General features: G+C 37.7%; 1 protein-coding gene across 1 annotated transcript; it reads left to right on the top strand.

Annotated features, from left to right (window-relative positions):
• The first annotated feature begins 471 nt into the window (after positions 1 to 471).
• LOC117435077 (basic helix-loop-helix ARNT-like protein 1) lies at positions 472 to 17,981 on the top strand. Its single transcript, XM_034058000.3, has 18 exons — positions 472 to 649; positions 6,118 to 6,265; positions 6,829 to 6,849; positions 8,950 to 8,988; positions 9,386 to 9,424; positions 9,556 to 9,713; positions 10,104 to 10,183; positions 10,448 to 10,540; positions 11,171 to 11,288; positions 11,581 to 11,730; positions 11,851 to 12,097; positions 12,542 to 12,648; positions 13,694 to 13,844; positions 15,015 to 15,103; positions 16,165 to 16,273; positions 16,603 to 16,696; positions 17,067 to 17,166; positions 17,330 to 17,981. Exons 1-18 carry the CDS (start codon positions 487 to 489, stop codon positions 17,488 to 17,490), a joined length of 2,067 nt encoding a protein of 688 aa, XP_033913891.3. The 5' UTR covers positions 472 to 486; the 3' UTR covers positions 17,491 to 17,981.
• Positions 17,982 to 19,121: the final 1,140 nt, after the last annotated feature.

Genomic DNA, 19,121 nt, shown 5'->3' with positions numbered 1-19,121 from the left:
CATTTTTGTTTTTTGTGTTCAAATAATACGTTATAAATAATGATAATTAACCTTGCAGATCATCTGAAATATTATTTAATGTTGCATGTGGCGTTTATTGTTCTAGTGTGGCACTAGCAAAAGAAAAAAAAAATCTGCTCATTATAAGTGACCTGCATTGAGTGAAATGAATCGCTCCATTAACACAGGCCGTGCGATTTTAGGAACAGTATTCTCTTTTGGGATTTTACTATCTTGTACGAAGAACTAATCAGTGCTAATCGCTTGCGCGCCGCACAGTTTGCTCTAGATTTTGTATGCATTGTGTATCATTTGCATTACTATTATTTCAATTTGCTATAAGGTCTCTCGGCATTCATAAAGCGAATGTGTTATGTAGCGAACAGTACGGAGCTTGCTGTGCTGCAAAATTAAAATGCCACGCTTCCATTGGATGCTTGTTACATAAGGTACTGAACTATTGGCTACATTGTTCCAGAACGTGGTATGATTGGCTGGAAGGTGGATGCAGGCTTCCAAAGACGTCATTGGCTGGAAAGTAGGTTAGTGGTGCGACATTTACTCAAGGCAGAAAGTAGGTCAGAGACTACTGCTGCTTATCGCTGCACATTTCTCCTGTATTTAAATGAGCTTACTAAACTTTTACCATGTAAGTATACTGCTCGAATTAATGTATTGCATTTGTTTGTCAATGCTCATACGTATTCTTTTAGCAGTGGTATTGGAAATATCCTGTTCTGTTATTCTAATAAGCATATTGTGAATTTCGGGAGGAGGGGTAGTCCTTTTGTATGTGTAACTTAAGGCGTAGTGTACCATTTTACAGTACTCCGAATTACAGGGTTATATGTTGTTATAGAAGGATTGTTGTATTCATTAAAACAGGTTGACGGCGTTAGTGTTCTTCAGTAATCATTATCGTAAATATTTTGTAATTACCGGTCCCCGTTTTGATCTTGTGTTACATACCAGTTAACCCTAGCATTACTGGACTTACGTTTGACTAGCCTACTCATTGACGGGGTATGGTTGGTTAAAGTGCTTTTGTATGTTATTAAAACTGTTTTGTATTACAGTTATATTATTACAGTACCTGGTTACGTTGCAGTTTAAAACGTGTGTGTGCTATTCACGTCAGATTGACTAATGGTGCCGTGACACCTAAAAATGAGCACTGAAAACAGGCAATGTTTGAACGGACTGATCTTTCAAATTATTCCAGATGTGTTCTTGATATTCGCTACACACAGACACGCTCTTCTAGTTCAGTAACGGGTTACTTACTGGTAACCATGGTTGTGTGATGGAGGCAAATGTGGGGGGGAAAAGTGAAACGAGGCCACTAAAAATGGCTTACTACTTGCGAGAACTCCCGAACAACTTTGTAGGTATCCACTTCTACAGTATGTAGTTTCCACAGGTTATCTAACAACAGCAGAGACTATGTAGATACCGTATGCAATGTCTGGGTCACTCAGGGTATGAGTTATGAAACCCTAATGTGGGTTTAAAGCCAGAAATAGCATCTCTTCAGAACCCCAGAACTCAAAAGGGATATCATCAGGTACACACTTTTTGTGTTTGGCAAAAACAAACAAACACAAAAAGATTTGTAAAATGTGACCTACTTAAATGTGGCACACTTTACCCTCTTTTTGTAGGTGCAAGACTGATATTTTGTAGGCCTGCATGCATCTGGATAACACATAATTGATAAAACAGATAGGTATTATGTTTTGTCAACAAAACTAAAATGGCTGACTCTGAACTGTCCTAGAAAGGGCATTCTGTATTGCCATCCTCAAGAGATAGATACAAATACAATTCTGCCAAACTGTATACAATACTGTATCTAATACTGTAGATATGTGTAGCTAATAATATTTTACATAGAAACAGCAGGGTAAAGTTACATCAATTATTTGCTGTCTAGGTGCATACAAACCTTGCTCAGTTGATTAATTGTAACAAAACAACATTAATGAGTGTACAAAAAGTGTGCAATATTTAAATGGAAAGAGGCAAATACACAGGCGCTATAAAGGGGACTCCTCCTCTGACATGATAGAGTGCATGGTTGAGACTACACTGAGAAATGTTGCATAATTACTCTGCAAATGTTAGTTTCCTAGTTCAGAAAAAATGATGCACCATGTCCTTTACATTTAAAGATTACATTTCTGATCATCTGAATGAAAATAAGGCCAGTTGAAATGAAAAAGACTTGTGTTGCATAGCATTTTGATCTATTACAAGCTGGACTAAGTGAGTTAATAGTTCATAAAATTAAATACATTAGTCAGACTTTAAATTGTAAAAGTAATAGTCAGAGGCTCATGCTTAGGAAGGTAGTGCCACTGCAAAAAAAAAAAAAAAAACATGTGCTCCTATAAAACTGGGAAAATGACAGTGATCAATCCATGGTGTGATAAAAGCACACACAAGAGTCTTTGCAGCTGTGGCGTCTGATTAGGGAAGCAGCAGAGCAATCCATCGGAGATGGAAATAGTGCAGAACCTAATTCCGTTAGAGCCAGTTCTTTTACCTGATACTAGAGAACTGGTTCAAGCAAATCACTCAGATAAATCCCCCAATAATCAGTACACCTTCATCTTTCTTTCCGTATTTTTGAATATGAATTATAAAGCCAGAACAACTGAACCAGTACTGTGCAGTCTTTACATTGAGTAAATCGGCTGTTCAAAACTGAATACAGTAGTTTAACATTTTCAAGCCCAGTAAAAATGATTTTGAATGATCGCATGAAGGGGCATTGCAGTGAAACGTTTCTAGTATGCTATAGTTGCACTTTTCTATTGCGACAGGATATATAACAGCTCTTGTATTCCGCATGAATCTGATTTCAATGTCTGCAAACTTTAAGTGAGGAGAATGAAAGGGGTGTGCTTTGCTTGGGACAGTCTGGCATACTATACCTGATTTCTTTGGCATTAATTTGTGCATTCAGTACCTTGCTTAACAGTAGGAACAAAGTGCATGACAATTGGGAAATCTTGATGCACTGGATCTAAAGATGAAAGTGTTTAGACAAAGCCCCTCATAAATGAGACTCCAAACAAACTTCATTCACAGTAGGCTGATAGAATTTACTGAAGAGCAGTTACTGCTTTTATCAAAGCTAATTAGCCAAAAGGTTTTGGTGCCCAGCAAGGCAGCAGGCGAAATATCTTGAGACTTTTTGACCCGATTACCTGACTGCACCATCTTCTTGCTACGCTTCCCCCATCTGGAACATACTGATTTCACACTGGAATGGATTTAAGATACTGTATGTCTAATCATACATCAGTTATTGTCATCAACAGCCCTGTTGCCTGGCTACCTTAATTCAACCTGCTGTGATGTCATGATGAAGCAACATCCATTATGCTGGCATATCAGTGCCAATGTAATTGATCTTTCCAGTAGGTTGAATATTTGGGCTTGTAATGTTAAGTGACCAAGCCCTGATCATTGTGTAGGTAGCAAAGGAAGGGAGGCTCGTATTGTATACTCAGGTACACACACCTTGAAACCATTAGAAAGCTACCTGGGACACACTTGATTTCTATAGATAAAGCTAAGAATATATCTGCATTTTGTACTATGCAGTCATAATTAATACTGTATGTAGTCCTGTTGCTTTACAGTGGTATATTCCTTTGACAAAAGCTTGTTGCAGGGATACAGATAGCGAGCCTCACTGTCACATTTAGTAATCAAATAATAGAAGGACATCTTTAATGTCTTCCCATATACTGATAACAATGGTGAAATATATTGTTCTTTTTTATTCTAAAAGAAACCTGTTAATTAATCAATTCCTTCCATTGATAATCAGGGCAGCAGGTTGAAGGTATGAAAAAAAAAAAAAAACTTGCCAGCCACTCCCCTTTTAATAATTTTAATTATAAAAAGGAAATGGCTATAATACAAATATTAGGTTTAAAGGGGGGAGGGTGTGAGTGATGAGTAAAGCACTCTCCAGTCCATAACATTTGATATTTAAGTTAAGCTGGCTGGGAACAAATGTAGGACTCTTCTTACAGTACATACTTCACTTTATTAAACATAGATATAATCATTTGAATCAATATCATGAGCGCTCTGTAGACCATTTCAGCTTGTCTGCTGTGTGGTTTTAGAGGAGTGTAATCATGAAAATGGCCCAGATGGCACGTATTCAAGGAGTTCTTTGAGGTAACTTGGCAACAAGATATGGGACATGTATTATTGTATTACTTGTATTGTAACACTTGAAATGTATTTGCTTACCTGGATAAGGGCGTCTGCTAAGAAATAAATAATAATAATAATAATAATAATAATAATAATAATAATAATAATAATAATAATTTGCTGATTTGATGCTCACTACTGACATGCTTGGGTTATGAGGGAGCTGTAGGTAATCTATGGTCTTTTCTGGAAACCAAAAATATTTTAAATCCAACATATTTTTAATTCAGCTTAGAAAAACTAAAGTAGAAACAGCAACAAAGTTTTGCGAGTCAACAACGCTGAAATGAAGGGACATGATTTAAACGCAGAACTTCACATTCCAAGTTGAATACAACAAAGGAAAACAACTATCGAGATCAATTTTGGCGCAAATCAAAACTAATACTTTTTTTTGCGTTCTCTTGTTACATTTGAAAAAGGACAACATGTTGTCAATGTTTTTTTTTTCCTAAGTACTATACTGTGTTTTGATGATTGGGGAACCAGTATGTGTGTCTTGGTCAGCTGTACATAGTAAAAAATATATTAAAGGAGGACGCAGACAGGTTTTGAAAGGAGATGCTGTGGCTTTTGCTGTGACTGAAAAAAGGAACTAATGAATTTTTTCGAGCTAGCTGTTTTCTATTATCCAGCTTTGTTGAAATTACAAAACGCTTTTTTGTGACCTTTCCTAATGCGTGGATGCTTCCCTATTTGAGGTGACTTGGTTTCCACTTTAACGAGTTTCAAGTGCACTCGATTACTTATTTGTGAAAAAAATAAGAACCTTTCATGAGTAATAAAGAGCTATTAAAAAATAAAACACAACTCTGCCTTGTACTGTCTACGTAAAAGAATACAGCAGATGATGCCAGTTCAAAATTTCCTGGATAATACATCCCTGATAGTAAGCCGTTATTGAATCAGATACTGACCTAAGAATATTAAATGATACTGTATTTTTCATATTGTTGTGCACACTGCACATTTTTGAATGTCTGCATGTTAAGGGTGTGCAGTATACTTGGGTTAAAGTGTCCTGTATTACGGTGATTTTCTTGGACTAATATATCTTCATTGTGAAAATGATGGTGTATATATACGGCATGTATTTAAATATTTATACCATTTTCTGTCATTTGTCCTAGGTTGTAAATAGGAAAATGGAGTGCATTAGGATGACTGGTATAAGGAGGCATTCTCTTTGCTTACAACATTGTCAACTAGGCTGTGTATCGTGTACAGAATACAAAACGTACTATATATTTTTGGCTGTAGCCTACAGTAGCTACTGCACAATGCACCTACTGTCCAGTAATCTGTTGAAATGATCGTATAATCGCATTTCAGCAGGTACAAAAATTGCATGCTGAGGAATAATCCGTTTTTTTTCACAAAATCTTGATATCCGGTTTAGAGAAAAAATAAATGTCTGAAGACTATTTACTGGTGATGGAAAAGTATGAAATCTGAATTGTAATTGTAACTCTGGGGCAGATCACATTTATTTTCCATGTGTCTTTTTACATAATGCAAGCAAAATGTTCCCCTAACTTCTGATAAGAAAAAAAACAAAACATTGAGCCTTCATGCTCTACTTAATTAACAGCCAAGACTGGAGTGGTAAACAGCTTGCCTTCCATGCAGCACAGGGTATGTTGTTTCTGTAGGAGTTGCATAACGTTAAAGTAGGCCATCAACCAGACCTTCTGCTGTTGGATAAAAGGTTTGATTGTGTAAAAAAAAAAAAAATGAATGCAGCCATAACCATCCTTGGTTATGGAGGTGGGCTTTAACACAGTTTTTTTTTACCTGGTGAAGGACAATGAATGATACAACGACAGAGGAAACCATTGTGCTCTTGCACTAATCAGTGACATGCTCTCCTTGTTTTAGATGATCTAATGGCAGACCAAAGAATGGACATTTCTTCAACAATGAATGACTTCTTGTCACCGGGTCCCACTGATCTGATTTCCAGCTCCTTGAATGCCGCAGGCTTGGACTACAGTCGCAAGCGAAAGGGAAGCTCCACAGACTACCAGTAAGCGAACTTCAGTGAAGCGTGATTTCTATTTCTAGCATTCAGTTATGCACCAAATCTTTCTCTCGTACAGCACAAACTGACTCTCTTTATTCATGGCTTTAATTTCCAATACATACTTATTTCAAATAAAATTGGCTCTGCCTTATTATGACTCCTAAGCTTTGAAACTAGTTACAAAATGCTGTTGATCTCCTTTTGTTTTGCTTAGTAGTGACTGTATAATTAATTTACCGTATTGTAGTTTAAATGTTCGCTTCAAGGTACCATTCAGGTCCCCAATAAGTTGTTATCCTTATTAGTGGGTTATATTAATTCCACTATGATTTAGATATGATTTTGGTGATTTGATTACATACCTGAAAACATCCTTTTTTATTTTTTATTATTTAACTCAAAGAGCATTTTAACTGTGGCCACATGTTAAGTTCTGCCATGGGATTTATCAAAGCAGCATACAACTAAAATAAAACAAATGGGTTGACAGTTTGTAATTATTAATCAATATAGAAAGTAAAAGTTTGTCATTATAAATATGTAACAGTCCTTATCCTTATTTTCAGACTTGATGGCTTTTCATTTGAGTAAGTATGAACAACACAAATGTACTAAATGTTGCAATTAAACTATTGTCAAATACAGGGGAACAGGTTTTTTGTTTGTTTTTAAGAAAAATCCACTTCTTTTATCTACAAAAATAACCAAAACGCTTAAAAAAATCTAAATCCCCGTCAAAAAGAATTACTTGTTAGAATTTCCACCAAAACAGAAGCCTAAATATTCAAAGGTCTTAGGGCCAGATTTGCAAGCTCTGTGGATGTGCAGAGATGCGTGCGTCCTCAATTTGCTCATGTGAGTTATTTGCGGGTGTGCAGAAGCAAACTGAGGATTCTTGGGGTTTTTTTCTTTAGATTACACATGCAGCGTGCAGAAAGTAAAACGGTCTAGTAGCCAATTCAATTAGGGCAGTGGGTCCATTTATTATCTCCAATGCAGATGTCTTTCGGATTAAAAAAAAAAAAAAACAGTAACAAAAACAGCTTTTGTAGTCATGTCGGTGAATCAGTACAGTTTAGAAATAAAAAAACATTTTACAAATTCTCTACTGCTTCTTTGAACCCCTAGGGGGGAAAAAAAATTGTGTTCCCTCAGATCCCGGGGACGAGTATTCATACGGTTGCGAGGCAGTGTGGTCTCAAAACCACATGCCCAAGTTAAGTTCTGACTCTTTTGTGAGTACAGACAAATTGATGGATGCTGATTGGGAGGGGATCACAGATTACACAAACGACAGGTTAGTGAACATGGCTGTGTGGCTTTTGTTTGGGAGGAAAAAGAGCTTTTCATATTGTTATTATTGCCATTGGTCTATTGGACCATGCACCTTTTTTATGATTCGGGCTCCAAGTCTTTTGACCGTGAAATACAATATTTTGCCTATAATATAAATATAGTAAATAGGCTCAATAAGTCATACATTTATTTAAAAATATCTCAATGTAATCATCACTCAAATTCAACCTCTCCCTTATTAAATTGAAAATTAACTAACTAATATTACTGTTAAGTATGGTGCAGCCATATTAACTTAGCCTGAAATTATGTCTAATCGCTGCATAAGGTTTTAAAAAAAAAAAATCTTAAAATTCTAACTTCTGATTTAGTATGACATTTTGTTTTTATTACCTACTGTGGTATCCTTTTTTTTTTTTTTTGCAGAGTATAAAACATCTACTTTAATGAAATCCTTGTGGAATTTGTAACCATTTTAAAATGTAATGCATTGCGTTTGCATCTGCATCATTAACAAAAGTCTTAAGCTGTTTTTTATAGCACAACAAAATATGTTGGATCGGTATATAATAGTGCTCAGTTATCAAAGTAATTGTAGCTAAAGAGTCCATAAATCTTTGCCATATTGCACTTCCATTGGCTGCATGGGTCTCAGATGTGCATTTCTGAAAGAAACACATGTTACAGCAGACATGTATTTTAGTTATAAAACATGATAGCTGGTGATACAGTACTTAAGGTTAAAGGGAGCTGTCAGTGTCTGTGCCTTGTTCTTGGGTTGTCTATTTGCCCTTACACTCCCTAGGTCATTTCACCTCCGCAGTGTCTTCTGGGTCAAAGCATGTTACTGGCTGAAAACATGTCAGTCAGTAATGGAAGTTGATTGGTTATTGACAGGAAAGAAGCTGGTAAAGGGGTGAGAATAATTTAACTCCCCAGATAAAATTAACCAGAAAGTCGAAGACAGTCAAAAAGCATTGCTTCCAGACAGAGGTTTCTTTAAACCCTTGTAATGGTTTGTATTTATTAACAGCATTGATTATGATTTCATGCTATAATGATTTCACAGTCTGTGCTTCAAGAATAAATCAAAAGATATTACAGATATTATTATTATTATTATTTATTTCTTAGCAGACGCCCTTATCCAGGGCGACTTACAATTGTTACAAGATATCACATTATTTTTACATACAATTACCCATTTATACAGTTGGGTTTTTACTGGAGCAATTTAGGTAAAGTACCTTGCCCAAGGGTACAGCAGCAGTGTCCCCCCACCTGGGATTGAACCCACGACCCTCCGGTCAAGAGTCCAGAGCCCTAACCACTACTCCACACTTCTGTCAAAACTGTTCTTTTTTCGTTGATCTCTTTTCCTTGCTTTACAGGGATGGCATGGATACTGACAAGGATAAACAACTTGGACGGTACAGAAAATATTCCAACTATTTTTTTTTGTATTTGTTAAATTGTGATTAACATGTAGCCAGAGATGGTTTGTGAAGTGCAGCATTAAAACTGATACTACAGTAGTCACAAATTAGTTTTGCTCATTACATTAAAAAAAACAAATCTTAGCCTTGTTTGATCAGTATGTTCAACATAAGTACAGTTTACTGCTTTGTAGCAACCAAAAATGAATAAACTAAGGTGTGCTAAAATCATGTAGTTTCTATGCATTTATCACATGTGCAGCGATGCAAGCCTCCGTGTACCAAGCCTGAGGATGTTGTGATCCTCAGACAATATTTATCTTCATGTTCTAAATGAGTAAACGTGATGCCGTATATTAAAATGAATGCAAATGCTCTTTTTTTGGTTTAGGGAGTGCTCGGATCAGCAAGGAAGAATCAAGAATGCCAGGTATACACATGCTTTTTTTTTTGTTTGTTTTTCAATTCCCTCTTGTCTCTGTCGCACTGGGTGCTGCAGTTTATTATGGTAATTTGACTTGTCTTATCAGCATTGTTTTTTGTTTTGTTTGTTTTAAACAGAGAGGCCCACAGCCAAATTGAAAAGAGACGTCGAGATAAAATGAACAGTTTTATTGATGAGTTGGCCTCCTTAGTGCCTACTTGCAATGCCATGTCGAGGAAGCTGGACAAACTCACGGTGCTACGAATGGCTGTTCAGCATATGAAAACGCTAAGAGGTGAGGCTGAGTGAACGAGTCTGTGGGTATTGTCAACACACCCTTAACCAAGGCATTTAAAAAACATTATATTAGAAACATTTGCAAGAACACATTGTCATTATGATTTTGTTGTTCAGATGCCACCATGCATGCAGCAGGTATTAGGATCCCAATGTAAGCTTTACATTTACATTATTGCACTTTTAAAAGCTAGCCTTGAAGCTCAAGAGACAACAATGACAATAGGGATATTGTATTTCAAGGCTGGTATAGGAATGGCAATATATTTTCCTTTATATTACATGTTACCTTTTGTAATGGAGCAGATTAGAGAGGAGAAAATGTTTCATAAAACAACTGGGGCAAATCTTTATATTATATGAAGATCTGTATGTATCTGTTTTTTAGGTGCTGCAAATCCATACACAGAAGCAAACTACAAACCTGCATTCCTATCAGATGATGAACTGAAACATCTTATACTGAGGGTACATTCACTGCAGTTCCTTCACAAACGCATCATTCTCTGTGCATATTTCCTTAAACCTGGAAAGCTGCATTTAAAAAAAAAAAAAAACTTTAGTGTAGTCTGCCAACTGCAATACATCAGATTACCTTTCTGTAGTTTTAGAACTATTTGTTTTAATTTGTAACTGATAATGAAAAGTTAACATTTTAGGTTTTTAGTTCATTTTTTGAACAGGATTAAATAAAGCATTATTACACTGTATTGATGTGTTTGTTTCCAACAGGCAGCAGATGGCTTTCTATTTGTTGTGGGCTGTGATCGAGGGAAGATCCTGTTTGTATCAGAGTCCGTGTATAAAATTCTTAACTACAGTCAGGTATGTTTACCGAAAAATCACGCTTTGAGTACTGTTAACCTTTTTTTGATCACGATTTTAATCAATTGTGCACCTGGACCAATTATTCCAAACACTACTCTGAATTGAGACTAGTTGCATAGTGATTGTATAATAAATATGTTGTGTGTGTTCAGTCCCATTATTATAAAGGAGGCTCAGGCTTATGTAGCCAGGGTCTGACCCCTATCCAGGCAGTGAAGGACCATCCCAGTGAAGACAATATTCAAACCTTCACAATAAATCACCATGTCTTGTCCATGCTGCAACTATTAACATCTGGCATTTCTAAGGCTAGCGATGGCAAAAGCAACAGGAATATAAATGTCACTGCATCAGATTTACATTTCATGCTCGTGTCCCATTTTGCTCACACAGCGGATTGGAAAAATCTACAGTGCAAAGCCATGTGTACGTAGTGCAAGCAAGCGGTTGCTGTTCTGTTACAAATTCATTCTTTGTTAATGACTTATTTTTCTTTGTTGACACTGTTTCAGAAAATGATAGGATGTACCTGGAATGCCAGACACCAAGAGAGTTTGAGTTGCCAAAATAAATATTGATTTTGTTTGTGTGCTTGTTGTGCTAATAGACATTTAATTTCCTCGCCAGAATGACTTGATCGGTCAGAGTTTATTTGATTACCTGCATCCTAAAGACATTCCCAAAGTAAAGGAACAGCTCTCCTCTTCAGACACTGCGCCACGGGAAAGACTCATAGATGCCAAAAGTAATGGTGTTTCTGATTTCTGATTACTATACAGTACATTTTTAAGAAGTAAGATTTTACCAATGAAGAACTCAGGAAATGCCTAATGTATTTAATTTATGCAACAAGCCACTAACCCTGTTGGCAAACAAAACTGGGAAAAGACCCAACCTGAAAAGCATTTAGAACTTGAGATTTTTGAAGCTAGCTTGCAAACACGACATGCCACAGAGTGTTTAAAAAGTAATGTTGCGCTGGCACTACTAGGTACTATCAATAGGTCCAAGAAAATATTTCTGTTACTGTTCTACAGCTGGCCTACCTGTGAAGACAGATATTGCACCTGGCCCTTCAAGACTGTGTTCCGGAGCAAGGCGCTCCTTTTTCTGCAAGATGAAATGCAACAGGCCTTCGGTAAAAGTGGAAGACAAGGATTTCCCATCCACGTGTTCCAAAAAGAAAGGTAATAACCACCGCCTGCCAGACAACACTGTGCTTCACAGAACTTCGGTTATAGTGGAATCTGCCATTTAGAATTGTGAATGCTTAAGCTTTCCCCATGTTTTTTATTTGTTTTTTGCAGCAGACCGCAAAAGCTTTTGTACAATCCATAGCACTGGATATTTAAAAAGTTGGCCTCCTACAAAAATGGGACTGGATGAAGATAACGAGACAGACAATGAAGGCTGCAACCTCAGCTGCCTTGTAGCGATCGGACGTTTGCATCCTCATATAGTACCGCAGCCAATGAACGGGGACATCCGGGTGAAACCCACAGAGTACGTCTCGCGCCATGCCATAGATGGGAAGTTTGTGTTCGTAGATCAAAGGTAAGAGCACATCTTATTGTGTAATCGTCACAGAAAGATTTTTTAAAAAACGTTTAATTTCTATTATTAACTCATTAGAAAAGTCAAGATGCATTACATCAGAACCCTTTTTGCAGAGTTAACAAGGAGCGCATGCTTCCATAATGCGATTTTGCTTTTCACCTTTGTGGCCCCAATATGCATGGAGACAGACAGAAATACAAATTACTGTTACAGCTTTGAGCTCCCAAGAAAACTGTCTCCAATTTAGCAGTTTCACATCCAATAAAGTCTCAGCTGAGTGTTGAAGCGACTGAAGGGTAATTAACTATATATATATATATATATATATATATATATATATATATATATATATATATATAATTTAAAGGTCTATACTTCTGTTACTGAGAACTACTTGGTTCTATTTCAATTACTCTTGTTTTTTTATTTTGTGTATTTTAGGGCTACAGCGATCCTTGCATATTTACCCCAAGAACTTCTGGGCACATCGTTTTATGAATATTTTCATCAAGATGACATTGGACATCTTGCAGAGTGTCACAGACAAGGTAGATTGTCCTAATATGTCAACGTTTATAGCAACTTGTTTAAAACTCAGTATCAATACACAAGGAGTACTTGGACAGTGCTACAATAACCAAGCAAAATAAAAATCTAGTGATGAAAGATATATTTTCATGGACTGAATCACGATCAAACAAGCCACACTGGTCTGTAACCCATTATAATTAAGTACAATTCCTAGTATATAAATGACCTTGTGATTTGTGCTCGGGTGCACTAGCTGTCATAGCAATAGCACTGAGAGTACAACCAGAACAGCCTAATAGTTTTGAAGCAGTGCCTGGATTGGAAGGTCATGGAGGTTTTGATTACTACTAGATTGAGTTGGCTCTGGAACAGGATATCTGCCATGCTGTCAGCAGTATTAAACCCAACATGCTGCTTTGGTTAAAAAAAAATATATATCCTCATTATCCTAATCTTGCATACGGCAGGATAAGAAACATGTGCTTCAAATGCTTTGTCCTTTCTGAATAAACGATATTGTTGGATTACAGTGTATTATTAATTATTCTTTTTTTTTTTTTTTTAAATTTAGTCGTCGCCAATTTTTTACCCCAGTTTTCTCCCCAATTTAGTATGCCCAATTATTATCTGTATCCTCGGCTCACCGCTCGCAACCCCCCCGCCGACTCAGGAAACGGCGGCTGGAACACGCGTCCTCCGAAACGTGCTCCTGCCAAGCCGTCATTTTTCGCACTGCAGATCCACAGCAATGCCACCAGACCTATAGTGCCGGAGGACAACACAGATCTGGCGGCTCCACTGCAGAACCACAGGCGCCCTATCGGCCACAGGGGTCGCTGGTGCGCGGTGAGCCGTGGATTCCCCTGCCGACCTAAGCCCTCCCTACCCGGGCAGCGCTCAGCCAATTGTGCGCCGCCCCCTAGGAACTCCCGGTCACGGTCGGCTGTGACATAGCCTGGATTCGAACTTGCGATCTCCAGGCTATAGGGCACATCCTGCACGGAGCGCCTTTACTGGATGCGCCACTCGGGAGCCCCTAATTATTCTTTTTTTTATTATCAGTTCTACAGACACGAGAAAAAATAACAACCAACTGTTACAAGTTTAAAATAAAGGACGGGTCTTTTATCACACTGAGAAGCCGTTGGTTCAGTTTCATGAACCCCTGGACCAAAGAAGTCGAGTGTATTGTTTCTACTAACACAGTTGTTTCGTAAGTAATTGCATTTTCTACAGCTTCTAGGTCAAGCTTTTTATGGCATAATAACAGCACTCTTTTTTTTGAGTTTGAGTGAATTTTTAAAAAGCTGAAATTGACTCATTCTGTTGGATGTTCAGATTGTACATTTAACCAACTAAATAAGTGTGATGCATCTGTGCTAAGAAGCTTGTCACTGTGTTATCTGTGGTTATAATTTTAATTGAAGCTGGCTGAGAAAGTAATGGAACAGGTTGCTTGTGTCTGCGCGTGGTGTCTCCTGGGATACTTCTGAAAATGAGGTGGGGTTCGTGTCCTGGTGAACTACTTCAATTAAGCAGAGAGTTTCAAAGACTGATACACACTCACTATCTGTTAAAAGCAGGGTCAGGGGTCCCAAAGTGGCTCACCTGGTAAAAATATGGTCTCCTGGTGTGCAGGGTGAGTCGTACAGTCAGAACCGCTGGTTCGCGTTCCTGGCATCGCTAGGGATTTTGGAGGCAGGTTAGGGAGGCAAAGCCATCAGGGACTGTTTTTCCTCATCGTGCTACAGTGCTGGCTAGGCACCTAGTGAGCTCAGGCGACAGCCGTAGTGCCAGCCTTTATCCTCCAGGGGCCGCTAGCTCGCTGATGTCCGCTGTCAGGTTCCTGGGTGTAAAAGAGGAAATTGGCTTGGTTGTGGGATCGGAGGACACCCACTGTACCTTCAGTTCTCCTGAGCTGTGTGGGGAATAGCTGCAATGACGGAACATAACTGGGCATTCTAAATTGAGGAGAAAAATCAAGGTTACAGTAATTGGCCACTCTAAATTAAAAAAATAAAAAACAGGGTGTTTCCGAAAGAGACTTTGCACGCTAGCTATTCATATTCACTTTGAATAGAAGCCTTCTATTATATAAATCATACTGTACATTTATGTTCATCAAGTTGTTTGTTAAACAGTTTATAAGTGAGAGGGTTGCATGAGTGTCTTTCTTGCATCCTGATTGTGGCAGGTGTTGACACAAACAATGTGCATGTGGCATTGTGAATCATAATAGTTAAAGTGTTCAGATTCGTCACTGCTTTCAGAAATCTGTACAATATTTCTGGGATCTTGTGTGTGTGTGAATATAAATCTTGAGTACAGGACTGTATGTAGCAGTGGAGTAACTGGAATTAATGCCACAACCCTCCTGTTTCAGGGGCAGCACACTTGATGGGGCAGACCCTATCTTTCCCCAGCTCGCTGCGTCCCCTCACAGTATGGACAGTGTACTTCAAGCAGGAGATGGTAGGACCACATATTGGCACGCTTCATTCATTTATTAGCCTTTAATTTCAAATTTTACAATTATTTAAACAGAAATTGTATGCCCTAGTGAAGCACACAGAAATGTATATAGTTATTACATGGTTAAGGGAGTGGAACATGGATGTTTTATCCTTGTAGTGTTTAACAGTATATACTGTGTACCAACAGATTTTAAATTCTAACCAAAATGTATGGGACTAACTATGTGAATATATGTTTGTTAGACATGTTACATTTTTCTACTCTGATGCATTATGAGCATCATAATTTACTCAAAGCCTCCACCAGTGTTTTCTACTATTATAGCAACCTTGACTTGCAGAAAGAAGGAAAAACATTGAGTGAAATGGCTTGCATCACTTGATTTTCAAACTGTGGTATCCGAAGCATAATCAACAAGTACAGAGAAACATCATCTGTAATTGACAAACCCAGGACTGGAAGACCCAAAAAGCTGTCTAACAAGGATGAGCAATACTTGAATATAATATCCTTAAGGAATAGAAAGAAGGCAAGCGTTGAATTGACAACAAACTGGCAGAAGGCACAGGTGTCGTTGTCCATCAAATCAACAGTACGAAGGTCACTTTTGAAATCAGGACTTAAAGGATGTTTTGCAGTAAGAATACCTCTGTTAAGAAAGGGAAACAAGAATAAAAGGCTCAAATATGCACAAGAATCTGCTCATAATGCATCAGAGTAAAAAAATGCAACATGTCTAAGACTTTTGCACAGCAGTGTACTTATGTTAAAAATGTAGAACACCATTTATTTTAATTTTACATGAGATATTTAACTTTAAATTATTGAGCCTTGGATGAATATCAAAGTTTTACTAACAGTACCAATAACCTCTGTTTTAGTCTTAATCCATATTAATATAGAATTGCAATAAAGCCCTCTTGTTCATTGCTTAATTGAATTCAGATAGTACAAAGCACCTCACTTCTGCTCAGATATGTATTACTGTAATGTATGTCTTTGTTATCTGCTTATGACAGAACAGCAGAAGTGAAAATCAGGCTTTGTGGCTATTGCAGGTGCGGTAAAGAGAGCCCTTCCGACAGTCCCTGGCATTCCAGGAGGTACGCGAGCAGGAGCTGGTAAAATCGGCCGCATGATCGCTGAGGAAGTCATGGAGATGCAAAGGTGAGGCCCAAGGAAACTTGCTAATGTGTGTGTTTTTTGTGAAAAACTTGCTAATGTTTTGGGGTGGGAAGAATTGCAGAAACTCAATAGAATTTTTTATATTGATACAGGTAACACATGGGCTTCATGAACTAACAAAACTGTTTGCACGTGGTCATTTTAAATGCATTGGTTTTCATGTTATCTTAAGGCACACCTAAATACATTTCTGTAAATTAGATATCAAAGTAAAACTTTACCGCTTTGTAAAACCTGCTAAACAAAACCTGTTAACAGCGTTGAGTGTTGCATTGCACTTGTCTTAATGAGCTGGCCTTTTGGTTTGATAGGATTAGAGGGTCTTCGCCATCCAGCTGTGGTTCCAGTCCTCTGAACTTCACCAGCACACCCCCTCCCGACACCTCCTCCCCGGGAGGCAAGAAGGTAGGAGGACCGCAAGGACTGTGATGGATGTCTGCTCTTATTGTGATGATTAGGCCGCACCTTGCTTTTCAAGAACAATTAGTTTAGAGCAATAGAAAGAAACAGAAGTTTTTCATAATTGCATGTTTCTTGTGTTTGTATGCTATTATAGTGCTGTTACAGTCATATATATTAGTTTTGCATGCGGTGTCAAATTTATCTAGTATTGGAAAATGTATATATTTACAACATAAAGATTTTACTGTATAGTTGTCCTGATTTTACCAACATGATTTATAGTACTTTTTCATGTTATTGTGGAACTAGCGGTAAATCACATTTTAGAATGTTTTGTTTAAGCCACGAGTAACATTTGTTAACACTTTTTCAGATTCACAATGGTGGCACTCCAGACATTCCGCCAGCTGGCCTTGTACCTGGGCAGGGCCAGGATTCAATAGGTTATCCCTATTCAGACAACTCGCTGCTTAGTAAGTATGGTTTGGTTTTGTAATACTGTCGGATATTGCTATCTGTTTTTCAAAACCACTTGAATCATAGGCAACTCAACATAAATCTAAAGGACTTTACTACATTTCTTGAGAATGCCATTGTTCTTGCTTGTTTTGAGGATGTTCTTTTTCTGCTTTACAGGTGATAACTCCCATATTGGTATAGAAATGATGGACAATGACCAAGGCTCCAGCAGCCCTAGCAATGACGAAGCTGCCATGGCTGTTATCATGAGTCTTTTGGAAGCAGATGCAGGACTGGGCGGTCCAGTGGATTTCAGTGACTTGCCATGGCCCTTGTGAGCACTTAGCAATGGATGGGATATCCAAGCACTACTGGTGAAGTTATCAAGTGACTTTGACAACCCCAGCTGCTGTAACGCACAAGATCCAAGGAAGCCATATCTGGACATGCAAGCCAACCTTGTGTTCATTTTTGGACTGATAGGGAGCTGGAAACGGTGTTTAAGAGGCTGGGGACTGAAATCACTACAGTATTTTTTTTGTTGATGAGAAGCTGGTTGTAATTGCTTCCGTTATCCATTGTAGCTGTTCTGGTTATTCAGGTTTTATAAATGTTTTAACATACAGTACACTGTCAAGCTTTTTGAATGCCTTTTATGTTGTTTTAGTGTTTGGTGTTTTTACACTACAACGATTTCCATGTTGAATATTTCTTATATAAATTGTATCAAAGCTGTTCTATAATGTAATAATTCTACTATAAATATATGGTAAAAGTGTATTGTGTTAGCAGTGACATATTTTTTAAATAAAAGTTATTGTTTCTCTTGCTTTATTATTCGGTCATTTAAAATCAACTTGTATCATACACTGGTCCAAACAATCAAAGGATATTTGTGTATTAATTATGTATATGGGCAGCAGTGTGGAGTAGTGGTTAGGGCTCTGGACTCTTGACCGGAAGGTTGTGGGTTCAGTCCCCGGTGGGGAACACTGCTGCTGTACCCTTGAGCAAGGTACTTTACCTAGATTGCTCCAGTAAAAACCTAACTGTATAAATGGGTAACTGTATGTAAAAATAATGTGATATCTTGTAACAATTGTAAGTCGCCCTGGATAAGGGCGTCTGCTAAGAAATAAATAATATACTAAAAAAAGATATATAAACTGATACTAAAGATATATATACTGATACTCGACAAACACAGGTTTCTAGTATGCCTAATCAATGCCAAGCCTCTGTTAGTGTCTGCGGTGATTATTATTGAAGTGTGGAGGGTGGACACCGAGAACCTCCTTTTCAGCATAATCTATAATGTTGGGCGTTTACATATAAGCATCACCAGGTATCACGTTACATGACTGGTATCCATATTTAAATATCTGTAGAGGGTTGTTGGCCATTACACAAATACTGGATTTGCACATCTCTGAATATCTTTTATTTGGATCAGAGTACATGTAACAGTCATTATGTTAAACCAGGCACATGACCAAATGACTACTGTATATACAATATGTAGTCCTTTTTCCCCAAACCCTGAATTTGGTTAAATGATTAGCTTGACAGAATCATTAACGTACACTTGTTATATTGTAAATCGGCTATAAAATTCACTGTTTCAGCAGTAAGTATGCAGAAATCAAGTAAATTAAAAATTGTATAAAATTCAACCAAATAGGACTCTGGTAGCAAATAACATTCAGTCACTGGCATCTCTGTTGCAGTGAGCTAAAACCAGTTGATAATACTGCCACCTACTGTAAGTACAGTACAAAACACTGAGTTTCAGCTCAGAGGTTGCACTGTGTAAAGAAGGTTTCAGAATGCTTCACAGTGAACTTGTCAGTCAGTAACAATCCATGTGCTTCCCTTCACATTTAAAGATTTCCATCTGAAATCTTACTATCTGTGCTCCAGTGAACTGTCAATGTAAGTTGTTGGAATAGCTGCTCAGGAAACCTTTGCA

This window comes from Acipenser ruthenus, chromosome 28 (genome assembly GCF_902713425.1).
Source record: "Acipenser ruthenus chromosome 28, fAciRut3.2 maternal haplotype, whole genome shotgun sequence".
Lineage (NCBI taxonomy): Eukaryota > Metazoa > Chordata > Actinopteri > Acipenseriformes > Acipenseridae > Acipenser > Acipenser ruthenus.
This window is presented reverse-complemented; position numbering and strand designations above follow the sequence as displayed.